At 38.9% G+C, this 27,987-nt stretch overlaps 1 protein-coding gene across 2 annotated transcripts; it reads right to left on the bottom strand.

Moving 5' to 3' along the window:
• Positions 1–114: 114 nt before the first annotated feature.
• On the bottom strand, positions 115–26,367 carry LOC117816238 (MICAL-like protein 2). Of its 2 annotated transcripts, XM_034688423.1 has the most exons (17): positions 25,919–26,367; positions 20,801–20,849; positions 17,828–17,969; positions 17,546–17,727; positions 17,199–17,326; positions 14,944–15,718; positions 14,285–14,871; positions 13,989–14,188; positions 11,263–11,317; positions 10,603–10,706; positions 10,326–10,390; positions 8,987–9,110; positions 8,762–8,864; positions 7,049–7,122; positions 6,852–6,966; positions 4,895–4,941; positions 1,889–1,965 (listed from the first exon to the last, which is right to left on the bottom strand). In XM_034688423.1, the coding sequence occupies exons 1-17, from the start codon at positions 26,059–26,061 to the stop codon at positions 1,889–1,891; spliced, it is 2,970 nt and encodes a 989-aa protein (XP_034544314.1). In that variant the 5' UTR covers positions 26,062–26,367. The 2 variants fall into 2 exon arrangements, with proteins under 2 accessions (XP_034544313.1, XP_034544314.1); XM_034688422.1 differs by having other exon boundaries at positions 115–1,965; positions 14,285–15,718; positions 25,919–26,366.
• Between the last annotated feature and the right edge of the window lie 1,620 nt (positions 26,368–27,987).

Raw genomic sequence — 27,987 nt, 5'->3', positions numbered from 1 at the left:
GTTTGTGCAAATAATGAAATAAGTTAAATGAAGTGTTAAGCTTTCAGCTCATTAATGTGAGCACTGTTACGTGTAAATATCACTTTGTAAATATGAAGCAAAATGATCAATAAATGTTATCATATTTTTATTAAATTGTAGTCCTTATATTAAAGCATTTTTTCCTAAATCCAGACCTCTACGTCCATGAGTAATATGACTTTATACAACAATATACAGCTGAGTTATGAAACAATTACAAAGACATAAGCTTATGTACAAAGTCGCATTACATGTTGTTCCTACTGGCTACTACTTTTTAAAATGGGAGTAGTTCTGTCACATCACAAATATTACAAAATAAAAGTCTGCTTTCGGTGATCTCAAATAACAACTTAAAGAGGAAGAAGATTACAACGTCATTTATTCAGTAAGCTAAAAAATAATTAAACATGTACAAATCCAGATCCAATATGGACCAGCTCTCGTATTTGAAAGACTCACAAACATCAAGGCAGTGTTTAGTTTAGAGCCTGCGCCACGAAAACAGACTCACTCATCTGTTTGGAACAGAAAATACTTTGATCTGCGGCAGAGTAAGACTCAAATGTGAAGTTAATACAAATAGAAAACCTAAACCAACAAATCTGAGCGTTAAAAATATATAAGAGGAGTTATTATGACTGGAAATAAATCAACTTGCATGCTAAGCAGATAATCTGAGCTCAAAGGAACACTTATTGATAATGTGGAGTTTTCCAATAAACGTATTTAGCTTAATTTCTACAGGAGTGCGTCGCTGAGTTAAGACCTGAATGTGCAGGTGGAAGCTTTTAATTATCAGTACGTGAACCTTTGAGGCCATTTCCTTTACAATCAGAGTGTAAGCAACAATGAGAGCATTTCTGCAGAGGAGGTATCCAGCTTATTCTTTCTTAAAACAAAGCCATGCCCTTTTATAATCCACCTCAAGCTCTTTAAGGGTTGGGATTAGAGGAGAATCTGAAAAGAAGTGGAATTGTTTGCAATGAATTAACGTTTCTCTTCTTTTTGTTTGCCTGTGAACCCTCACATGACTCTGTAATCCCAGATACAAACCTCTAGTTCAAAGGTTGCTCCTACAAAAAACACAAACATGTGGCCTTCTTAAAGGGCAGTGGTCGCATTAAGCTGAATTAGACCTGTATTTGACAGAAAAGCGACACACACACACACAGAGAACTTTCAGATTAAAAAAGAGAAATTTACAACAACAGGGTCGGACACAGACCCTGAAGTTCGTCGGAGTCACTGGAGATTTGTAATGTGGACTAAGACATGACCAGAGAGCACAAAACAGCTGTCTGACCTCTGTGCTTCAACTTGTATTAGCATCTGGAGTGTGTGTGTGTATATATAAGTGTGTGTGGGTGTGTGTGTGGATGTGGGTGTGTGTTTGACAGCGTTAAGTAGACAGATTAAGACTAGAAGGGTATTAAAGCTAACAACTGGAGCACTGAACCCAATCACATCACTGCTGGTGAGTCATTAACCCCTCAACATCATCTTCCCGTGTGTGTGTGTGTGTGTGTGTGTGTGTGTGTGTGTGTGTGTGTGTGTGTGTGTGTGTGTGTGTGTGTGTGTGTGTGTGTGTGTGTGTGGCACTCGCAGGCAGGAGGAATGTCAGATCTTGATTGATGCAGTCGACAGAGGGAGGGCATTCTACTATAAGTGCTTAAAATGACAGATTACACATACATACAGGAACACACATACTCACACACATACACACACACACGGACGCACACACACAGAGTCTCTTGTGTTATCCCCTGAATCACAGGCTGAGTACGCTGACATTAAGACTACAACAAGAGCAGTAAAAGAAACATCAAAGTGAGAAGTAGCAGCGCTGTGTTTCTGCGGAGCATCATTCCTCCTTCTTGTTTCCCCAGTTGAACAGTTTGGACATCGGAGACTTCTTCTTGGGTTTGTCTTTCTTTTTGCCTGAAAGCAGAAGAAGAAGTAAATACGACAGGTGACAACAGATACAAGTATTCCCTCAAATGTCAATCAAACTAAATCAAGTGTCGTATTTTCAAATCATAAAAATCTGATTTGAAAAATACCACCTTTTAGCATAAACTCAGACTGAAAGCTTTGTATTCTGGGATTGATCTTGCAGTAGATTAGCAGCTGACAATACAATAGGTTACAATATATAATCCGGGTCTGATGGGATCTGAACCTGAAACTAGCAACCAACATTAAGCAATAAAATAATCCAGGTTTTGAAGCTAAATCTAGCAGCTATACTATTAATTTCAATTGTTTATTTTCTGTCCACCACCAAACTGCAGCAGGGCCACGCTACAGCCAGAGTTCTCGTGTGAAATCGTAAGCACTATTCCTTTTATCTTAGTTTGAAAGGCCAAATCCAAATCTCAGAAGAGCGGTTTTGTTCAGCCCAAAACTCTGCATTAGTGTCCCATTTCTATTAGCTTTTATTATCAATATTCTAGTGACCTGCTTGACTGAATATTTGGGTTCAAACAGATAACCAGTTTTGTCCAATTTGGCGACGACCCCAAGAATTTTCTGAGCCATAAAATCACAAGAGGACCTTGTTTCCTGAACACTTCCACATTTCCCCCTTACATCAAGTAAAGCAAAAACTACAGTGTGTGTCCGGTCTTAAGAGTCTGTGCAAAAAGTCCTCTATCTATCTATCTATCTATCTATCTATCTATCTATCTATCTATCTATCTATCTATCTATCTATCTATCTATCCATCCATCCATCCATCCATCCATCCATCCATCCATCCATCCATCTATAAGCCCCAAATCAAACAGCTGTTTAAGAGTTCATTTTAACGACTCAGCCACAGAGAACGATCACCTGACCCTGACAGAATCTTTTTGTCCTTCGGCTCATCATTTTGGTTCAACTTCAACTTCATTGATTGTTATTGCTCGGTATGTTGTATACCTGAGTCTGATTGGTAATTAACGACACACCTCTGCCTTCTTTTTCTCTTAAGCAGACTTTTGCCATGAATACAGATGTGATCACTGACACAGAGGACAAACTTTGAACTTGCAGAGTCAGTGACGTCTTTTAAAACTTTTATAGATATGCTTTTACATGACTTCACCTTTTAAACTGCTTTTTATTATTTATTTTTATTTAACTAAATAATTTAAATTGATTAATTTCACAATTTATTCTTGTATTATTTCCTTTTTCATGTATTATTTGAATGTTCTTAATCTATCCTTTTCTATTTTCTCTGATGTGATGTTATCTTCTTCTTAATATCTTTTATTGTCCTTTAATGCTTCTGATTTTTTAAAACCTCTTTAACAATGATTTATTGCTCTACCGTTCCATCATTTTATTCTACTTCATTTGCGTTTATTTTTGTATACCTTTATACCATTGTATTTTGTTTTAAATTAAATTTCTACACTCCACTCTCTGTGTTAAAGGTTTATTCTGTCATCCCAATCCTGCCATGCTTTGTTTGTCAAACAATAGTTTTTAAAGGCGCTGGTGGCCTAGTGGTCTAAGCGCCCCACAAACAGAGGCTATAGTCCTCATTGCAGAGGTCGCAGGTTTGATTCCAGCCTCGACCATTTACTGCATGTCCTCCCCCTCTCTCTACTCCCCACATTTCCTGTCTCTCTTCAGCTGTCCTATCCATAAAGGCAAAAATGCCCCAAAAATATAACTTTAAAGGTGCTCTATAAATAAAAGTCAGTATTATATTATTATAACTGCGATCGCATCAATCCACAGACATTATCCCAGTCAGAAGAGAGGAAAAAAGAAAAGAGAGACCACTGTTTTTCTGTGACGAAGATGAGATGTTGAAGAGCTGTAAATACTATCTTTGATAATTCAACAGAAACAAGATTAGACGAACATGAGAGTGTACAGAAGGACAATCTACTGTACTAAGTTGAATAGAGCACCTGAAGTGTGAAAGCTGTGAGAAGAGGCTCACCTTGTTGGGTTTCCATTACGAGATCACAATCTGTTCACTGTAAATCATACCTCACTCATCGTCTGTCACATGACACTGAAGCTAAGCTTGCAGAAACACGACAGGATTTAACGATACAATTATTGACACCACAGCACTAAGAGGAGCTCTGTTTCCAAGTTGTGCTTAAAGTTTGGTATGAGTGAGTGTTAGAGGAACACTTTTGTTGTGACAACTTGTATTTAAATGTTCTTAGGGGACTGATTTATTCAGTTACCTGGAGGTGTAAAGTGTCTGGTATAAGATTTCACAAACACCTCAAAGCCAATCATGGAGCAGTATTTCCCCTGGCAGTATAAAGTGTAATTCACCTTGTGTGATTCAACACCAGTGTACACTAACACATGACTGTGCTCAGAGTTGTAATGAACTGTGAAAGTTTGGCATTAACTTTATGAATACATTAAATTAAAATGGCCGGTCTTTAGCCCACAGTCTGCATTCGCCCGCTGTAGCATAATGACCTTTCACTGAGGTTCAATAAATCTCCTAATTTTCAGCCCTGCTTTTTTAGTCATGAATTGCAAATGAAGCTGGCTTTAACTCTCCTCTATCAGAGGGTCAAATTAACCAGCTACATTATCCATTTGTCTAATGAAAACACCACTGACAGAAAGAGGGGGGCATTTTTGTTTGATGCTTTTTCCATTAGCAGTCATTAGATCAAATGAAGTAAAAACAGCGGCCTTAAAAATGCAGCACACACACACACACACGTCCATAAACCACAAAGAGAATTCTATCTACTTCAATTAGAGGCGTCCATGATGGAAATCCTCAACTGGATAATTCATAAAGCAGCTAAGTTTCAGTGACACAGAGGTTGTGATAACTAATGAAGGGAGTGGGGGGGGCAGATGGACCGTGGAGGTGTTGGAGACACTCACTGAAAGTCTCCATCATCTTGTTCAGCTCTTCGTCCTCCTCTTCCTCCCTGAGAGAACGAAGCAAGAACACACAGATCACAGATTACCAACAGTTCACTGTATCAGTACACACACTGCATCAGAGTCAAACAGGCAGGGAGATGTTTTGTTGTGACTTCTTAAGGTGCATTTTGACCAAGAGTTCCGGGTCTTTTAGCCCCCAGAGCTACTTTCCCCAGAACTAAAAGGTTCCTCTGCCCCCATTGAAGTCCCAGGGAGAATGTGCAAATCAGGCCAGTGACGTATGGAGAAAAAAAATGATATTAAATAACATTTTGAAATCTTAATAAAAAAATAAACTAGTTGCATTCCCAGGAACTCCCTCTGTGTTTCAACAACTGTGTTAACTCCACAAACACCATTACGTTCAACCGAAAGTCCCAGGACCTTTGAAAAGTACTACCCCCCCCAAGCAGGGGCTTTTCAGGGGGGAGATTATCTACCCCTGAACTCAATTTAGACCCTGGTTCCCCCGGTCGAAACGCATGTAGTTCAGGGGTAAAGTCCCTAGTTCTGGGGTAAAGTTCCTGCAGTGGAAAAACGCCTTTACTCAACTTTATGGGATTTGAAATTGAAAAGCCAGCATGAGACAAGGATGACACTCTGCATGCTTTGAGTAGAAGTGCAGTGAACTCACAGAATCTCTTGCAATGTTTCCAAATCCTCAACACTTTGATTCCTCCCAGACATAAAGCATATATTACAGATTTAACTGACTTTGTCTTGTTTATCAAATTGTCTGTATTCACCTTGGTGTAATGTCACATCATTGTAAGGTACAGTCATCCTCCACACTTATTTATATCAACAGGTCTTCATTCAAGAGTTATTAATCCCTGTTTTGAGTCATGACTTCAACAAAACAGGCAAAAAATCAGCTCATAATTCAATCTTTAAATCACATTATGGTCAAAAATGCTTTGGGAACTTTAAGCTGCCGGATATGTGGAATTTATAATCCCAAACACTTAATGTCTTTATCTACAGGACCCTGTACTTTAGAGTCTTTAGACAGACACTTTTTAGCATTTAAGCTTGATACTGAACTACACAGAAGCTTAATCTCTCATATGAACTTATAATAACTATAACTCCCCTGGTTCAGGGGACTTTTATAGGTCAAAGTGATTCAGTGAATTTAAATATGTGATGTTTGGACTCAACATTTGCAGCCTCTGAGTATCTGGAGTCTCACTGGTACATCCTTTACTAAAGCTCCTCTGCTGCAGCCAGCTTTACTTTTTTGTATCATTTGTCCTCAGTTTAATTTTAAATGAGTTAAAGCTGCTGTTTGTAGTCCTGGAATAAAGCTGCTGTTGGTAGTCCTGGAATAAACATCAGTTCAGGGAGAGATTTTGATGTCAACACTACTCCTCCACACCAGATTTCCCCTCTCACTACGTCCGTCTCCCCCCCTTTCTGCTCCTGTAAGCACCGCCCACAAACAGATCGTAGTGCACGCTCAATCAGGACGATGTAGGAGGACCAATCAGGAGAGTGGCTCTGATTGGTCAGAGCTGACGGGAGCGATTGTAATTTTTAGATTGCTGGATACAGAGGCATGGGGAAACAGAGAGATTTTGCCATAATCTCAAAATACCTAATTTATTGATGGCTGTTGATGAGTGTTAAGACTTTTTAGCCAAACACAGCACAAAATAAGTTCAGTTTTTTACCCCATTCCTACCAACTGCAGCTTTAAGTACACTAATAATCAAATTTAGATCAAGACACTGACTTGAAAAAGTCAGGACCAATAATCGTATTAGTTTATAGAAATCTCTCGTGTGCAGGTTTAGGCTCTTTTCTCTAAAACAAACACCAAAGACTTTTTGATATTTAAGTTCTTCTTGTAAATGTAACATTGTGTGGTTCAGATATACTGCAATATGGCAATTCACTACAATTGTATACACACCTGATTCTGTCCTCATCCAGAACATCAACGATAGCGTTTCTGTCATTGACGATCTCCACCAGTTTGTCCATCAGCTCCGCCTCCCTCTTCCGGTCCCGCAATGTTTTCCGACGTTCTGATCAAACACAAACACTGTTAAGTTCCTGATCTTTAATCCACTTCATACTCTGCTCATGTGGTTTCCTCCAAACCCTCACCTGGTATCTCCATCAGGCTCCTGAGCTCCTGCTCCACACTGGGCTGCTGCTCCTCCAGGTCCTGAGTTTTTCCACTGAAATGACAACACACAGACTGTAATCATACTGTTTTCATTAATCAGAAGATTTTTGCCATTGAGTTTAGAGTCCTTCACAGTCAGGCTCATGATGCATCAAACATCCCTGCAGATATAAAACACAAGAAGGAAAGTGAAGGCCTCTCATCAGAGATTGTTTTTGTACTTAAGTTGAGGTATTTGAGGACCAAACACCAAAACTGTAGATAAAGGGTCAATCCCTTCTACATCCTACACATAAATACAGCAGGAGGCATAAAAGCACCATAATGAATTTAAACCACGTGTTAAGCCTGCATTGACTGAGAGTTTGGCCTAATGTGATCAGCAGAAATGAGCGTCGTAAAAAACTTGGCTCTGATTGCTCTGTAAAGTTGATACAGCAAATGTGTTGGTGAAAGTTGCACTTGCACTGTTCATTCAGATCTGAATTAATATCTTTAACCCTTTATGCAAAACCCGTCATGCCTTTGTCACACCTCGCTGTCTGTGGCATATTAAACTAAAACTCACGTTAGAGTGTCCCCAACTTTACCAACTTTTAAATCATGTCTTAACCTTAGTTTTATTCTTCAGCTTTTGACCCAGCATGAGAGTTGTGTGGTCTCTGTCTTTGTCTGTTATTTTATTTTCAAGTATATAAAACCTTTCTGTGTCTTTTATACATTTTAAAGTGTCTTAAGTTTTTTTGTTGTTCTTTTTTTTAATTGTTTCTGTTTTGTTTTTTTGTTCTTTGTGTTTTTTTATTACTTTTCAAGTGTAGTGTGTTTTGTTTGCTATTTATTTTTTAAAGTGTTTCAGGGTTTTTATTCTTTTTTAAGTTTCTTATGTTTGTTTTTTTACAGTGTTTCTTTTTGGCTTTTTTTGTTTTTATAGTGTCTAGTGTTTTTTTATTATTTACATGGTTTTTATGTGTTTTTTATTATTTTTAAAGTGTCTTTTTAAAAAATTTTTTACAGTGTTTTATGTTTGTTTGTTTGTTTTTACAATGTTTGTATGTGTTTTATCATTTTTGAAGTTTCTTATGTTTTTTATTATTCATTTTATTTTTTACAGTGTTTTATGTTCTGTGTGTTTCAGCTTATTTCATTTCACTGTGCAGCACTTTGGTTAACTTTGTTGTTTTTAAAATGAACTATATAAATTTGGTTGGAATGTGCTGAAAACACTCAGATGGAAAGTGGGTGAAACCATGCTTTCACATTACACATGTTCATTTAACCCTTGTATATATATGCATACTGTAACAGTTTTAAATGTCCAACTAAAATCAGGTAAAAAATCAAATGCAGCACTTATTCTAAATACTAATTTTTTGTGCACATACATAACTTTTTTTTAGGAATTTGTCCTCAAAGATGAAGAGCTTTAACACTCATGAATCAAAGCAATAGCTGCTGCGCATGTTGTGTTCAGCAGCATCCTGCAGCTCACTTTCAGTCCACTGCAGCCAGCAGGGGGTGAGCTGTCTCTTTTCCAGGACGTCCTGCTGGGGGCCGGAGGAGGGAGGACACTGGGAATTCAAACTGTCAACCTTCTGGCTGCAAGTCTGTTTCAGTAATCGCTAAATAGTGGCATGGCCCTTTTTTTAAGTGTTCATGTGTGTGTTTGTTTATGTGTGTGTGTGTGTACTCACATGTAGACCAGCTCAGACTCCCGGCGCATGGCCACCTGCTTGTTCCTGATCAAGTTGAACCACTCGACCATGTGCTCATCCATGAGAGAGTCATCTTCACCGTCTGAGACACAAATGCACACACAGTTAATCCACTCACAGTTAATCCCATTTCCTCCACTTCCTGTCAATCTGCCTCTTTTTGTTGAAGAGGAGGCTCATACAGTCTGTGTGTGTTTATCTCACCCTCCTCACTGCTGCGAAGCTTCACTTCCAGCTCCACTCCCCTCCTCTCCAGCTCGTTCAGACTATCCTCGATGAACTGCAGCTCCTTTATGATCTCGTCTTTCTCAATGTAGTCTGGCTTAGTCTGCAGATGTAATCCAAACAAAGGAAAGTGAGGTGGAAGAAGAGAACAAAAACCTAGATCAAGGAACCTATAACTCAAAGATCTCAGTGCCTTTATTACATTTGATTATCTTAGTTTGAAGCCTAAAATTAAATGAGGCAGTTAAATTAAATGAGTAAAGTCAAAACAACAAAAATAACAGCTAAAAAAAATCTAATTTGGTCATATGGTTAAAATAAAGTGTGGTGCCTATACTGTTATTAATTATTGTTATTAATTTTATTATGCAAGTGTCTGTGACCAGGCTACCCAATCAGTGATGAAACCTATGTCATCATTATTTATACAAACCCTAATTCAACATATGATGAGACCCCAATGAAATGGTACCACTCCAAAATTCAACAAAAGTATCTTTTATAAAGCTTTGACAATTTCAGGAATTTCTTATTATAAAACTTAAGTCTGGGGCGCTGGTGGCCTAGCGGTCTAAGCACCCCACATACAGAGGCTATAGTCCTCGCCGCAGAGGTTGCAGGTTAGATTCCAGCCTAGACCATTTACTGCATGTCTTCCCCCTCTCTCTGCTCCCCGCATTTCCTGTCTCTCTTCAGCTGTCCTATCCATAAAGGCATACATGCCCCCAAAAATAAAAAAATAAAGATATATAAAACTGAAGTCTGTGAATGGGTTCACCCCTGAACTGGAAGCTGAAACAAGCAGCAACCTCTGGTGCTGAAAGATGAAGCTGACGCAGGAGCGAAATCACTGCAGTTCCTCAAGTGTCCACTAGAGGCTGGCTAAAAATCCCAAGAATCCCCATAAACACCATGTTAAGGCTATTTTTTACAGCCGAAATAAACACGCTTTAATTTTAACAGCTCAGGTTTGTGTGTGTACGCACTGTACAGGGGATGCATTTTTTTTACGACACATCCGTCTGAATTATGAATACATTTGGATGATAGGGGCACAGTCGAGTTGGAGGAGAGTCAGGCAGGTTTTAGCTGTTTGGCAGGAGGCTACAAAAGCCCACATCAGCTCTACCACTATGTCTGTTGCTTTGTTGATAGAAAGTTAGATGCTGAATCAGCATTGGCTATTAGAGTCTTGGATGAGGAAGATTTACAAGCTGGCTTGGACAGCCATCTTCAAAATGCTTTTTCCTTTTAAAGAATGAATAAAAATCACTCCATAACAAAATGAAAAGTTAATTTTCCACCAAACGTTCATCACCTTGACAATCTTTGTGTCTGATTGGGAGCCATTTGTAGTTGGGTCTTTCTGTCCATTCAGGAATCCTTCAGAAGAAAGAGATAAATATCAGACACAGGTAAAAACATCTGTAAGACCAAGGTAAGATAGAGAGGTCTGATGACATGAAGGATAGAAAAGACATGTGAGAGTCCTCGCTAAAGAAACAATGACATGTGGAGTGTTTTTTTAAAAAGCATTGGGCGCACGTTTTCTTATATCATATGACAAAACATGAGACCACAGGTGAGCATGTTACCCTTTGATGCTGGTGGAGTGACAGCGATGCCCGGGGTGAGGACAGGAGGGGAGGGAGCAGGTCTGACGTTAAGCTTGGGAGAGGACTGTGGGGGACCAGCTGGCCTGAGATGGATAGAGGGAAAGACAGAGACAAAGAGAGGCAGGGTTTAATAAATGGCAACATTTCAGCTCAAACAGGTAGTTCCTTTCCTGTCTTGCTGTGTTTCTTAGTTTTGATTCATGAGAGTGGGAGGAAAGGTCATCTGGGGGAAGGAACTGTGCAGCGAGCATATGTTGCACCACGGAGGACTCTACTCAGTCCTGACACCATTTGGAGATCACATGCATGTGGCGGAAGGGAAGAGACTGAAAGCTCTGACTACAAATGACGGCGAAGACATTTGGAGGAGCAGCAGGTACAGGCTTCCTGTGGGAGGAATGGTTGGATAGATGGATGAAAGAGGGGATCATAGGATGGATGGATGGACAGGACATCGGGAGAAAAGAGCTTTACACAGTTAACACTTGATCATGTTGATATGCTGTGAGCATGCTCACGTACAGATACTCCCTGCTGGAGGTATGAAATCAGGCACTGAGCCAGAGAAGGCAAGGAATTAACCTGAACCATGATACTGTGACAAAATGGAACAAGATAGAGTCATAAAACCAGTCTTACTTGGATACAGGCTTCAGTTTTGACCTCCAGTCTGCAGGAGACTCGTTTTCTGTTGCTGTTGAAACAAAGAAATCCTTTAGCTTCAGTTCCTTCATCAAACCAAAGTCCTAACCACTATCCATTTCAGTTCTCATTTTTACTGTTGTTTTATACAAATCAACAGCCTGCAAGGAAACCATTACAAAAGACACTTCTGTAGTCTGCAGTTTCAGTCTTTACTTCTGGAGATAGTATGTGTGACCAAATAATCTCAATAAACTGTATCTCTAAAGGCAAGGTCTTCCTCGTGTACAGAGTAGTGAGGTATTTCCTTAGGAATAACAAGAGAAGTGGGTCAATGGCTCTGAAATAGATCTAGGAATTGAGCTTGTGGTGGTTTAAGGTCAATTTGAACTATAAATATGGTTATTTTTTACTTTCTGAATTGAATTTTTTTAAACCATTGTTATGTACGGCTCCTCATGTTTCTCTCTTTCTCCCTCTCTGTCTCTCCTGTCTCTCTGGCCCTGCCTCCTCTGCTGGCTGTGCACCTGGGTGCGTCTAGCACTCAGGTAGGAGGGAGGTAAGAAAAGAGGGGCAGAGGGAGCTGGTCGCTCTCTGAGACAGGACAGCACACGTACGAGGAAGGGTTTGGGTTGTTTCCCCATTGTTTTTTGTTTTTTCCAAACATGGTTAGTTGGTTGGAGCTTATGTTTGTTTGTTGTGTTAGTTTGGGCTGGAGATTTCCAGTAGTTTAGTTATCAGTTTTCTTTTCCCCTATGGTTTAGATTCTTGTTATTCCCAGTTTAGTTTAAGGTTAGGTGCTGGGAGCGATGGTCCATTGCACGGCTGGCCCAGCAACGTTCCATCTTTTGTTCTTTTTGGCCGGGGTCTCCCCTCCCTTTTTTTCCCCCTTATTTCTTTTGATTTCATTGGTTCTTTAATTTAGGAGGGGTTTCTATTTCAAATAAAGCTTGGGGTTTTGATTGGCATCTTTGTGTGGCGTCCCTTCTGCTTTTGTATCTTGCGGTCTCCACTATTGAGTCTGTGTACCATCTTGGTACACACCGGAACAACCATGAAGCTCTTTTATTGTGAAAATGCCCCAACTTGCCCCCTAAACAAATCTGCTTGATGAAAGACGAATACTTTCAAGTCGAAAATAAATGTTCCACTAGAGCAGGGGTGTCAAACTCATTTCAGTTCAGGGGCCACACACAGCCCAAGTTGATCTGAAGTGGGCCGGACCAGTAAAATCATAACATAATAACCTATAAATAACGACAACTTTACATTTTTCCCTTTGTTTTAGTGCAAAATAGTACAAGTATGTGCTGAAAATGTAATCAACTATCTTTCAACAAAAACAGTTCTCCATGATGAGTCTCATAGTGGGGCAGAACATTTTACTCTTTAAGCACTGAAACCTGCTGCAAACACACCAAACAAGTTATCAGTTCACCTGACACAGAGTGTAATTTTTACTGCAAAAGAACAGAGAGATTATAATAATGAAGAAGGTAAAGTTGGCTATCCTGGACCCCTCAGCTCCGAAAGGAACTGTTTGCTTGCTGGACAGTGTTGTATGCAGGGGTGTTGTGCTAGTGTTAGTAGTTAGTGGATCATCTTATAGTGCTATAAAAAGACTTAATGAATCTCAACCGGATTATGCAAACAGCAAGTAATCTATTTTCTCACTTTGAGAAAAAAGTCCTGGGAAAAAGTGCTGTTCAGGTGCGCTCCATCAGCACTATGATTGTATGCGACCCTCAGAGGACAAATTTAAAATAGTAGTTACTTTTATTGAAAATTTGCAGTTAATGTCTAATCTGTAATTTTTTCACTTTGCAAAGTCGTTCTGTGGGCCGGATTGCAACCTCTGGCGGGCCGGTTTTGGCCCGCGGGCCGCATGTTTGACACCCCTGCACTAGAGAGACAGTACTTGAGTTTTCACAGCATTTTATGCTCTCAGAAAATCTGATGATTCAAAGAAAGTAATGCAGAAATTCTTTAAACCTTTATCTTTCATTAATGTCAGGATTTTTTCCCCACAGTGCATTTTATTTCTAAACCAAACATACAGCCCACTTTATTGTCTGTTTAATATTGTTTTGTATCGTATTGTTTTGTATCGTATCGTGTCGCATCGTATCGTGTCGCATCGTATCGTGTCGCATCGTATCGTGTCGCATCGTATCGTGTCGCATCGTATCGTATCGTTTCATAACGTATCACATATTTTCGTATGGTATTGTATAGTATCGTTTCATATTGTATGTATCATACTGTATCGTTTCATGACATTTCATATTGTATCATATAGGGTTACATATCGCATCATATTATTGTGACATAATGTTTTATATCATATTGTATGGTATGGTATAGAATTAAATCAAATTGGATTGTAAAACTCAAAATGTTAGTTTGGGGATGAAATGTGGGAAAAGATAGTTTTTCTTTGTTGTCCACTACATTTGAATCATATATTAGTAAGGAGGATTTAACTTAGTTAAAAGTTAGCTGCACTTGTTACAAGTTTTTTCTCAGGAAAATAAAATTAGTTGTTTAGATCATTTTAAGAACTTAATATGTGACTTTACATTCATTTCCCATTTTCTATCAATATCAGAATAAACTTGAGAGTAACATTTTAAAAAGAATGATCCTAAGTTTCTTCACTTTTTGATTTGTCACTGAAAACATGAATGTTAAACTTCTCTCTGTAATACTACTGAAGTGTTTACCTGATCTGTTTGGAGAGACGCTGCTGGGTTTTGAGCCCCGATTCTCTGGACTTTTGGCTCTGAGTCCAGTCCTGCTGGCTCCTGCTGAGGCTGGAGGGTCTGGAGTCTCCAGATCAGCGAGGATTGATCGGTCAACTCTCAGCTTCACTCTCCCTCTGACTTTCTCCGGCTCCTTCTTTGGAGTCTCCACTTCAGAGGGTCTGATGAGAGGTTAGTACATGCCATTATTCACCAGCAGGGGTCAGGCTAAAGCAAGATATTATAAAGGACATGTGTTGTGTGATTAGATGACTTACTTATCAGTTTTCTTCAGTGCTACAGTCGTCCATGATGGCTTACTGTTGTTATTGTTGTTCTCCTCGGTCAGTTTTTTAGATATAAAGGCAGCTGCTGAAGATTTCGTCGTACTGCTCTCACTTACTTTCCCTGAATCTCCACCTGCAGACGTTTTGGCCTTCTCCCCGCCTGTGCTCAAGCTTACATTTGTGTCTTTATTGCCAAGACCACCAATATTTACAACCACAGTGACAGCCTGACCAGGTGAGGCGTCAGGGACCTTCTCAGTCACATTTGTATCTTTTTTAATGTCAAAGTTTATGGTTGTTGTCTTTTTCTCTTTGTCGTTCGCCGCGTTCGATTTGTCAGTCACTTTTGTATCTTTTTTGAAGTCAAAGTTTTTGGCTGTAGTCTCTTTTTCTTTGTCGTTACCTGAGTTAGCTTTCTCAGTTACTTTTGTGTCTTTTTTTAGGCCAAAGTTAATGAATGGAGTCTTTTTTTCTTTGTCGTTAGCTTTCTCTGTCACTATTGTATCCTTTTTTAAGTCAAAGTTTATGCCTGTTGTCTTTTTTTCTTTGTCGTTAGCAGTGTTCGCTTTCTCAGTTACTTTTGTGTCTTTTTTTAAGTCAAAGTTTTTGACTGTAGTCTCTTTTTCTTTGTCGTTAGCTTTCTCAGTTACTTTTGTGTCTTTTTTCAGGCCAAAGTTAATGAATGGAGTCTTTTTTTCTTTGTTGTTAGCAACGTTGGTTTTCTCAGTCACTTTCGTATCTTTTTTGACGTCAGTGATAATGGCTTCAGTCTTTTTTTCTTTGTCGTTAGCTTTCTCTGTCACTTTAGTGTCTTTTTTGAAGTCAAAGTTAATGAATCCAGTCTTTTTCTCTTTGTCGTTGGCAGTGTTAGCTTTCTCTGACACTTTTGTGTCTTTTTTCAAGTCAAAGTTTATGCCTGTTGTCTTTTTGTCTTTCTCGTCAGCGGCGTTCGCTTTCTCTGTCACTTTCGTATCTTTTTTAACGTCAGTGTTTGTGGTTGTGGTCTTTTTGTCCTCGTCCTTTGCGGTGTCATCCGATTGGAAAAACATGCGCTTGGACTGCAGAGTCTTTGCCGCCGTGGTTGAGGAACGAGGAGCAGGAGTTGGCTTGGTGTCCATAGAGGTGGTCGAAGATTCCCAGGTAGTCTTTGCAGGTGTGGGTTTCGGTACAACAAAAGACGTCTGAGTCTCTCTCACAGCAGGAGAAGGACTTGAAGACGTTTTGGAAGGTGTGAAAGAAGAGATCGTGCTGGAGAAGGTAGACGGAGTGCTGGGTTTCTCCGACAGCCATGCTGGTCCTGGTCTGGAGGGGGTGAGAGTGGTTGTGCTGGTTTTGGTGGTGTCTGGTTGGGGAGTGTATTTTGATGCAGAAGTGTTTGTGGGTAAATCTCTGAAAGGTAGCAGTGTGTTTGACGGCATCAGGGCCCTGAAAGGAAAAGAAAAAGAAAGCTGAAATTAGGAAATTCAACACCTGGCCAATCAGATCCTCTGTTGGAGGTTACAGCTTGAATCAAAGGTTTTATAACTTGAGCATATAACAGAGAGTGTGCAACACCTAGATTTCCAGTGTGTGCAGGTGAGGAGGCATTATATTGTTTATTATGAGTTACAACATTTGAAATTTCCTGTCTACAGGTCATAATGCCTCAAATGTTTCTTGAAGCGATCAAATAATTATTTATAAAACCATAAAAATGCATAAAGATATTATTTTATTATATTATAATTAATTGTTAATGTTAACACATGACACAAATTAATCATGACAAGAATGTCACAGGTTGATGGAATGAAAAATACATGTTACAAACATTTTAACTTAATATTGAAATACTTTTTATCATTATCCAAAGATAATCATCTTAATATTTGTAAATGTTTCAGAGGGGAAGTGCACTACTCTGACACAAAGGCTGATACAGCAGCATTGGGATAATATTGTGCACCACTTTTGGTGTGTTAAATGTTATGAACCATATAAAGGTTTTTTTTTGAGTCACTGCATATTAAGGCTGAAAACTAATTTGGTTTTACAGGGTTCAAAATTCAAGTCGAACCACATAGCAGCTGCCTGCTTCTCTGTTCTATTCAGTGCTCACATCTCAAGGTTTACATTTGCAGCTACTAACATAACAAACTCAAATCTCTGATCAAACTTTCAGAAATCAAGTTGCATGGTGGGTAATGTAAGCGTTAGGTGTGTTTGCTTCTGCTGCATCTAAAATGCCAGTCAAAAGTTTGGACACACCTTCTCATTCAATGGTTTTTATTTATTTTAATTATTTTCAACATTGTAGATTAATACTGAAGACATCAAAACTATGAAATAATCTGGTTTTGCCATAATCTGGATTACAACAGTAGTCAAATAGGGCTATCCATTGTGTGCTAACCCTACCTCTGAACAACACAACTGATGGTCTCAAACACATTAAGAAGGCAAGTCATTCTACAAATGAACTCTTGACAAGGCTCATGTTAATTAGAAACCAGTCCAGGAGAACACTTCATGAAGCGGACTGAGAGAATACCAAGAGTGTGCAAAGCTGTCATGAAGGAAAAAGGGGGCTACTTTACAGAATCTAAAATATAAAACATGTTCTGGTTTGTTTAACACTTTTTTGTTCATTACATAATTCCATATATGTTCTTTCATAGTTTTGATGTCTTTGGTATTGATCTACAATGTTTCAAATAATTAAAATAGATACAAACCCTTGAATGAGAAGGTGTTTCCAAACTTTTGACTGGTAGTGTATCTTGATCGTTCTATTTTCTTCAGCGCCTATTTTATGTAGTAAAATATTATAAGAACACATCGCTATTATCGCTTCTAATGAAGTCTCTCCACTGTGGCTGCACACTCTGGATCATCAGGATCAGGGATGATGATACATGGTACTTACTTTGCACAGTGCCTGTGATAGAGCTTCCCTTCCACTAGCTGTCGCTGCACCAGGTGAACGTGCTTATTGCAGGACACACATTTGTTACTCAGGGTGCCTGTCTGATGAGGTTTCGCAACAGGAACATCCTAGAAGAGAAAAAGAGAAGAAGAGGCCATTCAGAGAGGGTTTCAGGAAGCAGGTGACTTTATTCCATTGCATGAGTTATAGCTGTAAGAACTCTGAGGCAATGTGGGTTTTACTTTGTTAGACACACAACAACAGAACTCATGGAAGTAGTGGGTCATCTGGAATACATCTGACTTTACAAGTTTCTCCACTTTAAGTATTCAGGTTGTAAAGATTACCTGTTTTTTGGTTTGTTTCGGGGAAGGAGCCGGCCGTGTGATGTTGGCGGAGGGGGGAGGGCTGTTCTCTCTGGTAGGTTTCGAAGAGGGAAACACCTTAGCCATCACCGGTTGGTTCTTCTTCCCTGATGGTTCCCCTGTGGGGGCTTCAGCAGGGCGTTTAATACCTCCCAAACCACCAACTGCAGAAAACACACAGATAAACAGACACATATAAACACTCCAGACGAGGAAATAGAAGTTAAAAACCACAGCCGGACACAGTATGACAGTGACACTCACTTGGGGAGCGTCCATGGAAGTAGTTGTAGTACTGGGAGACATATGTCAGGATACTGAGGCGGTCAGGAACTCTAAGAGCCACCATGTCTTCTGCATCCAACAACGCTGGAATTCCCAACTCCTCCTCTGCAACACTGAACGCCTGCAAGAAATTATGACTTTATGAAACAAGTAAGAAGAAACGGAAACTCTCAAACTAGTGGACAAGGATAGAAATGGATTAATAAATCACATAAAGTGGATAGTTTGATTTTATGAGTCTTTAAACAAGGCAACAAACTTTACACAAGCTCATACGACTTGGTTTCTGTATACAAGGGTATATTTTAACCCAAAAGTCCTGCAGAAAGTTTCCTCTTTTGTTGAAATCTTTATTTTTAAGGATCCTGATTGGTATATATGTTCATAGCTTTTTTAAAAACATGTCTTATCTTGACTTCTTTAGTGGCATGTTTCAAGAATCTTTAAAAATACTCTTATAATGGGTTTTTTTTTGCCCTCTATTATGATACATTTGCTGTCTTATACAAAAAACGTTGAATTGCCTGTGCTGAATTGCACTACAAATTAAATATCCCTTCCTTGAGTAGCCCAAAATAAGGGTTCTTTTTTAAGAAGCAGTATGACAAAAAAAAATTTGCACTGTTTCAAAAAAATATTTGCACTGTTTTAAAAAAAAATTGCACTGTTTCCAAAAAAAACGTTTGGGGCGCTGGTAATGTGCACCCCATGTACAAAGGCTGAAGCCCTCAAAGCAGACGGCCTGGGTTTGGTTCTAAACTGTGGCCTTCTACCGCATGTCACTCCCCTCTCTCTCTCCCAGTGTCATGCTCTCTTTCCTGTCCTCTCCTCTCTAAAGAAATGCATAAAAGCCTTTATTCAAAAGGAAAACTTCAAACCACAGATTGAATCTACACCTTCTGTGTTTAGTCAGTCAAGAATCCTGATTCTCAGTCAGCGATTCCAAGGAAGCAGAAGAGAACAACAAGAAGAGGCATGCCAACCTGCTGGAGAGGTAAACCTTTATCAGTAATCAGACTATCAAGGCAGCAATAAAAGATCAGTTTACTTTGCTGCGCCCTGACACACTTTCCTCTCTTACAGTTTGAACTTGTTTTCATAATCAACCTTTCCCTTAGTCTCAGTTCAGATCATGAATAGTCTCATGAAAAAGCTTGTGCTTGTTTTACCCTAAAGAGCAAAACGTTGTGTTCAGTTTGTGTCTGTCCACGAACTCAAGAGTCCAAAAAATGAAGCTCCAGGGAGAAAAAGAAAGAAAAAGAATGCAACAAAGCAGCCAGCGTCAAAGTGCCAGATTAAGACGCTCTATATTTGGCCTCTCAGCTACGTCTGAACACAGACATCTACAACTCAGGACTTCCCTGTTAGCTAACATCAGGAGGTGAAACATCTAGAGTGAACACATACATACAGTCGTCACGAGGCGGAAGGTGAAAGTGACTTCCATTTTTGATCAACATTTGTCTTACATTGCTCCATGAATGATTAACACTGAAATAAAAAGAAAGCTCCAGTGAAGAGTTTCAAGATAGTTTTGAATATGACCGAAATGTATACTGACGTCTCTTAAGGAACTACAAAAGCAAACCAGACGATAAGTGACAGAATTGATAGATAAAGTGATAAACCAAATGCTGCCAAAAAATCCAAACTTTTTACATTTTTCACAGCAGAGATTCTCAGTCAGTGAAATGTTTATCTGTTAAAAGGAAAGCAGGATGGCATAATAAAAAAAACACTTCTCATACATCTCCAAATCAAGGACTGCTTTAAGTTGCAGAGAGTGTCAAAAATCATCTTAGCAGCTACAGACTGTGTGCAGCATAAGCTAAAATAAACATTTTTTGTTTGTTTTTGTTTATATGTTTGTGCATTATTGTCTTTATTGATAGGGTGGGGAGCAGAGAGCGGGGGGAGACATGCAGGAAATGGTTGAAGCTGGGAATCAAACCAGCAACTGCTGCGACAAGGACTACAGCCTCTGTATATGAGGCATGCTTAGACTTCTCAGCCACTGGCACCCCTAACTGAAACATTTTTAGATCTACACATGCAACAACCTCTGGAGTAGAAAATCAAAACCAATATGGAAGAGCTAAAAGCCACAGTTCCTCAAGTGTCCACATGAGGCTGTTTTCTAAAGGTTGGGAGACCCCATTCTCACCCAAAAAATACCCATTTTTAATCAGAAATTAACAAATTTACAGCCTGGTTCAAAAACAGTTTTGGTCTAAATAGATAATTTCTCTGTCTAATTTTTTTTGTGGATTTGCCGCTTGAGTGAAAGTACTACTTATGCATTCACAAACTCACGAATACAAAGGCAGATGTGTGTCTAACATGAGTCTGGTCCTGCTGGAGGTTTCCCCCTGTTAAAGGAAGTTTGTCCTTGCCACTGTAACTTGCTAAATGCTGCAAAGTGCTCTGCTCATGGTGGATTAAGATGAGATCAGACTGAGTCCTGTCTGTAAGATGGGACTGGATCTTATCCTGTCTTGATGTTGGGTCTTTTTAATGATTTAACATAGAGTACGGTCTAGACCTGCTTTGTTTGGACAGAGTCTTGAGATAACATTTGTTGTGAGTTGGTGCTATATAAATGAAGATTGATTGATTGATTGATTGAAAGATGTGTTTCCGTATAGTATATCTAACTTCATCAGATTCTTGGGCTGTTTGTTATACATCATTAGAAGACATACTTTTGCGTCACAAAATCTTTAAGAGAATTTGTTTCATTGTTTGTCAGTAAAGTCAGCCCTGCTCCTTTGTACCACATAAATCAGCCACACCAGTTAAACTGTTATTTGTTCTGCTGCTCCGGAAAGGATTAGCTTTTCTTTGTCTTGGTCTTAAAAAAAATCGTAGCTCTGATTTTAAGAAGTGTGCAGCAGCCCTTGGGAATATCTGTGAAACAAACATTCAGACAATAAAATGCAGAACACGTCTTACCAGTTTGTTGTTGTCATAGACATTTTCCTTCTTCAGAGAATCGTAGTTGCTGCAACAGAGGAGAAAAAAAATGAGTAAGAAAACATGTGACCCATCTTCCCATTCCTAATTTATCTGCTTATGAGCAGAATGACACACAGAACATGTGTTATTCAGTCATGCACAGCTCCTCACTTTAACATACATCATGACACAGACAGGGTGTCCAATCAGTTCGTTTCACAACAAACCACAGCGCTGTCACAGACCTCATGTCTACACTCAGTGTGTCATACAGAGACTGACAGAAGCCTGCTTTCATCACAAGCATGGACGCGTTTAAACTCAGTAAACAGAAGCACTTACACAATACTTAGTGCTACAGAACATATAAACATGAGATGTGCCGCCACGCTGGTTAGGCTGAGAGTGAAAACTGGAATGGAAAACAACTGGAACAGCTGTGTCGCATCTGAAAGTGAAACTAATGTTGGTCCATCTGCCTTCATGACCTCTCTGGAATAGAACCAAGCCTGAAAGCGGCCAAAGTTCAACCAGAGATAGTGAGTCAAGCCTCTTGAATATCTGAAGAATTAAACAACAGCCTTCCATGGAAAGATAGAAGAGCTGCCAGCAAACAATGAAGAAGAAGAAGAAGATCAGCCTGCACACTTTATTTACTGAACGCCACATTAAGTTTAACCTTGTAATGGGATTAATAAACTTTTATGGTGTTGACTTAGTGTGCAGGCTAATCTTTGGTCTCTTGCTGTTCATTTTTAATTGCCCTGCAACAATGGGATGTGAGTATTACTACCCTTCAAGAGCAGAATATCAATCATCACTGTATTTCCACAGTGGAAATTCTCTGGAAGTTATCGGGAAATTCAGGGGAATCCAACAAAGAGAGATGTGTTTCACTTTCCTGTAGAAAACTCATCAACACACCTAGCAACAGAGGAGGTCCAACACAGAGACAAGCTGTGAGACCCAATGACACTTTCACTTTCAGCTCCATGTGCAAACACTTAAACATAAACCACTGATCTGGGAATAAAAGATTTGTGAATTCAGAACATTGTTAATCATTAAGCACTTGTTCAAGAGAAGTTTAAAGCCTAACACACACTGGCTCCTTCTTCCTTCTTCCTTCTTCCTTCTTCCTCAGATGTGATGATCTGCTGCTGTGATCCGTTTTTATATCATTTTACATTAATTCTTAAAGCTAGGGTTGGTAGTCACGGAAAACTAGCATGAACTTGAATGTAGCATTTCCTCAGGACTCCATCTAATCCCACCCCCCCTCCCCTCGCTCCTCCAAAGCGACGCCACCACTCACATGCATAAGCGCCGCAGATTCGCAACCATATGATCGTGACTGATAAAAAAACGGTCCTCACCAAAACATTATCATAGTGAAAGTTAAAAACACAAACAAACATGAAATGTACGTGCAGGAGGCGGGCAGAATGGCAGGACAGGATTTGATTGGTTTCATAATTTGGCTCCTGATGACAGGGATTGGTTGGTGTTTTCCCAGGTTTACTCCAGCAGTAGATAGCAGCTTTTTTTCCCACACATTATGTATTGGTTGCCATTGGGATATACAGATCATTTTAACCAGTATAACAAAAAGTGTATCTAAATCTGACTGCCAACCCCACCTTTAAGTTTTGATACACAGAACGAACATGTAAAAACATCTTCATGGCCTCACAGAAGTAGAGATTTCCTGTGTTAGCTTCACCTTTTGGCCAGTAAATAAAGAATAACTTGGACTAAAAATTAATCACTAGAGTCTTCAATAGTTCAAGAGTTTCTCAGTAAATTATTAAAGTCAGAAAAGATGAATAAAATAGTGCTGTTATAGTTTTTTTTAACATTTTTCCTGTCTTTGTTAAAGGAACTTGTACCTATCGGGATGTCTTTGCCCTTATACTGCACACCAACAGGAAACTGTGTTCCCTTAGTTGTAGTGTGAGTCAGTGTATTAGTTTGTTTGTGTTGTTTTTAGTTTTGCTGCAGCCGTGTTTGTGCTGCAAAGTAAATATACCTACAATAACGTCATTGATTGAAGCTGTGAACTGGAAACGTTCTAAGGGAGAGCAGAGGAGTTTTCTTTTTCTATTTTGATTCAAACTTTCAAGAATATAAAAGAAAACCAAGCATGACTTTAGCCTTTCTGTAAAAGAGAAAAAGTCAATTTTAAAGCAATCTCTCGGTCTCTTTCAGGACTGATTGCTGAACATTGTTCCTTCAAAGCTGTTCTGTGTTTTTAAATCGCTCAAGCAAAGCCTGTCAGTCCACAGGCCTAATAACAGTGATGTGTGCATGATGTTTGGCAGTAATGGAAACAAATGATGATTGCTCTACTCAGGCTTGATTGCTAAGACTTGGTGTCCCGGAATTTCAGAGTGATGAAACAAATCAAACCACATATATTCATACGAGCTGCTTTTCAAAACTACTTGGCGGCCAGAGCAGTTGCTGACTTCCTTATAAATCCAGTGGACGCAAATATGAAGAAATCTGAAATGATTCAACTTCACAAAGAAGACTATTGTCTCCTTCTGTAAGCACCAACTCAGAGTCATTCTTTTTCCACCACGTTCAAAAAATGTAGTTGAATGAAAGTACAGATTCATCCAATTATCACTTCCTTTATTTATACATTATCATCCTTTTGTTTATGAAATGTCTTCGGATCGCTTCTTTGCCAATCCAACAGTTAGTTGACTTTTCATTTCGATTCACGTCCAAATTTTAGCACAGATTGTGAAAGCAAGATGTTTACATTTCAAGAGACTAAGCCCTCATGTCTTGACACTTAAGCTGAAGAACTTTCAACAACCATTCACAGACTGTCAAAATGTTTGCCATACATTTGCTGAAGCTCTAACTTTAAATCTAGTGGTGGACAAAGTACACAGCTTCATTACTTAAGTCAAAGTATAGATACTCAATGTCAAATATTATACAAGTGAAAGTTGCTCTGTCAAATCATTACTTCAGTTGAAGTACTGAAGTACTTGTTTTTAAAAATACTTAAGTATTTAAAGTACTTCTTAAAAAAATCTTAAAAAATTGCATTTTCCAAATACATAAATGCAGTCAAGACTACATAGGAGTATACTCTGTTACATTCTGTTTATTTAGAAACCATTACTCCAAATCTCTAAAAACTATACCATGGAATAAAAACAGACACTAAGTTACTCCAAGCACAGACAACTTAGTTTGAAATGTTCATCTGGAATGAAACAAACGTTACATAGCTCAACACGCTCTCTCAGGTTGGACAGTGAATGTTTGTATGTTTGGGCAGAGTGGGAAACAGGGAGAACATTTCAAACAATACGTATCATTCTTCATTTCATAAACCTCTAACACGGGCTGAAGATATGACCATGGGAGCTCAGGTGGAGAATTATAGCCATCATTACCACCTCTAAATGAACTGCCTGATCGGAGTGAAAAATGCTCTGTGTTTGCTCCACATTCAACCCTGGAGACACGATATACAGGTACGACTAAACCACTGAGACAAACAGAACTACACAAACACATTTTACTGTCTAAAAATGTAATGTAATTTTTAATATATTTCTAATTTTCCTTTTCTTTTCTGTTTTATCATATTTGTCATTTTAATTGTGTTCTTTTATGCCTGTCTGAATGTCTCCAATGCTTTTAATGTTTTAATGTAAAGCACATTGAGTTGCCCTCGTGTATGAAATGCGCTATACAAATAAAGCTGCCTTGCCTTGCCTTGCCTTGTCTTAGGATCAGATTTCAGAAAAGAGGAGGAAATTCATGAGCTGATGTCAAAGCTTTTAAGAAGTACTTTGAATACTTAAGTATTTTTAAAAGAAATTACTTCAGGAATTTAACTCAAGTAATAATTTTACAGAGCAACTTTCACTTGTATTGGAGTAATATTTGACCTGGAGTTTCTATACTTTGACTGAAGTAATGAAGACGTGTACTTTGTCCACCACAGGTTAACATTAATAACTAAATGTTTGCCATACATTTGATGAAGCTCTAACCTTAAATCTAGTGGTGGACAAAGTACACAGCTTAATTACTTACAGTAAGTCAAAGAAAATCTCAAAATGAACTGCCTGATCTGAGTGAAAGTTGCTCTGTGTTTGCTCCACGTTCAACCGTGGAGACGCACGATATACAGGTATGACTAAACCACTGAGACAAACAGAACTACACAAACACATTTTACTGTCTGAGGGATCAGATTTTAGAAAAGAGAAAGAAATTCATGGGCTGATGTCAAAAGCAAAAGAAGTGAGTAACTAGAGCACTGATAGAAATGTAGTGGAGTAAACAGTACAATAATTGTCTTCTGAATGTAGTGGAGTGAAAGTAAGAAGTACCCCCCAAAAAATAATACTCAAGTAAAGTACAGATACTCAAAGAAATGTACTTAAGTACAGTACTCAAGTACATTTACTTTGTTACTGTCCACCACTGTACATTATTATCCCTTTGTTTATGAAATGTCTTCGGATCGCTTCTTTGCCAATCCTACAGTTAGTTAGTACAGATTGTGAAAGCAAGATGTTTACATTTCAGAAGACTGAACCACCATATCTTGACACTTTAGCTCAAGAACTTTCAACAACCATTCACAGATTGTCAAAATGTTTGCCATGAAGTTCTAACTTTAAATCCCAATTCAGGTTGTTTGGTGGAGAAGTCAAAAAGCTGCACTTTGTAACACTCATACTTGAGAACAGGATTAACAGAGAGGACTTACATGTCCAGATACATTATAGTTAGGTTGCTTGTAAAGGAAGATTAAATCTTGTTATCTCTAAAATGTGGTGACTGATCCTGCAGGGGGCCAGTCTAGTTTCATATCAGCCCATGCAGGCGCTCACAGTCCACAGCTGAGCTTCTGTTCCTGCTTTTCATGCACACCCATGAAGCTGAAGTTGTTCCCTTTCTGAAAAGAACAGCTGAAAGCTCCCAGAAAGCTGTGATAGAAAACCAATACACTTCTTTTTTCTTATCTTTTAGTGGGATAGAACTGAACTATCATGATGTGTTTACACAAAATCGGACTTTCCTAAACTTCTGTCAGCTCCTGCCTGTCTGTCTTCTTCTTGGTGTCTTACTCACATGAGATCGGGTCTGTACTTGTGGATGAGAGCGCAGAAAGCCATGCCGTCCCTGAACGACGTGGTCATGTTGGTGATAGCCACATCCCGGTACCCGTCACACTGGATCCGGCACCACTGCTGCAGAGCCTTCACGGCCGACATCCTGGAGCTCCGAGCCGGGGGACTTGATCCGTGTGTGTGAGGCTGCTGGAGGCTCCCACAGCTCCCACAGCTCCCCCTCCTCCCTTCAGAAACACTCTGATGAAAGTTTCCACAGCAGCCAGGACACGCTGGATCCAGGAAATGACAGACTGAAGGAGTGTGTGTGTGTGTGTGTGTGTGTGTGTGTGTGTGTGTGGTTTTGTGTTTGTGTGAGATTCAAGTTTTCATGACTGGGAAAGTGGAAGGAGAGTGGATGTGACACCTGTGAAAGGTTGATCGTGACGCGGCGTGGGTGGAGTTCAGTCCGCCTTTGTGTTTCTTAACCCTTTCCTTATGTGTGTGTGTGTGTGTGTGTGTGTGTGTGTGTGTGTGTGTGTGTGTGTGTGTGGCCTACATACTGTTTGCAGACTCATCACTATGGATCAGTATGTTCATGTTCAGATTCTCTTGAAAGTTTAATTCATGACTTTAAAAATAACCTGCAAATTTTACAACACAGTTTTACATGATGTGATACAATGAAAGGATACTTTATGAAACTGTATCATGTGGTTTTTAAGGGTTCAACAGGATGTGATGTTAGACAAGGCAAATAGTGACAGATACCATAGAGTAGGATATAACAGGGTAGGAAGCACTATGAACTAGGATACAGTATGATAAGATACAAAATGACATGATGAGATACAAAATGGTACAATATCAGGTAATTTGGTTACAATACAATATAAAACAACACCACACCAAACTTTGAATACATTTGTATGTATGTAAGAGAAACATATGGGATAGGCCTACATTGTAAGTTACAATACAGCACAATATATAAGATGGGGTATGAGACAAAACACTAGGATATGATATGAAATAATAATGCCATACATGTTACGTTACGTTACGTTACGTTACGTTACATATACAAATAAAAAACATCGGATACAACACAATAGTATATAGGATGGGTTTTAGATTAAATGAAACAATGATATATGATATGAAACGATACCATACGTTACGTTATGTCACGTATCGTAACGTAACATGACGTAACATGACATAACGTAAGGTTATGTCACGTAACGTAACATGAAGTAACGTTATGTCACGTATCATATCATGACGTAACATGACGTATCATAATGTAGCATACCGAACACAACATAACATGAAGTAACGTTATGTAACATATCATAATATAACGTAACATGACGTAACGTAATGTTATGTCATGTATCGTAACGTAACGTAACATAACATGATGTAACGTTATGTCACGTAACGTAACATGACGTAACGTGATGTTATGTCATGTATCGTAACGTAACATGACATAACATGAAGTAACGTTATGTCACGTATCTTATCATGACGTAACATGACGTATCATAATGTAGCGTAACGTAACACAACATAACATGAAGTTACGTTATGTAACATATCATAATATAACGTAACACGACGTAACGTAATGTTATGTCATGTATCGTAACATAACGTAACATGATGTAACGTAATATTATGTCACGTATCGTAACGTAACACGACGTAACGTAATGTTGTCATGTATCGTAATGTAACATAACGTAACATGATGTAACGTAATGTTATGTCACGTATCGTAACGTAACATGATGTAACATGACGTAACGTAACGTAATGTCACGGATCATAATGTAACATAACATGACGTACGCACCGTTACATATACAAAACATACCATGGAATACAAGGTACGATAACAGATACAGCAAAATACAATATGAGGTGACATAGTGTGGTACATTACGATAGATGATATTATGATACAATATCAAACAATGCCACACAATAATACAGGTTATACATCCATTTATATAGGCTCAAATATATACTATGTTAAATTGAGATATGATTGAGAAGGATACAATAGGATACAGTGTGATCCAG

The sequence above is a fragment of the Notolabrus celidotus genome, chromosome 7 (genome assembly GCF_009762535.1).
Source record: "Notolabrus celidotus isolate fNotCel1 chromosome 7, fNotCel1.pri, whole genome shotgun sequence".
Lineage (NCBI taxonomy): Eukaryota > Metazoa > Chordata > Actinopteri > Labriformes > Labridae > Notolabrus > Notolabrus celidotus.
Note: the sequence above shows the minus strand (reverse complement) of the source record. Positions and strands in the feature narration are given on the sequence as shown.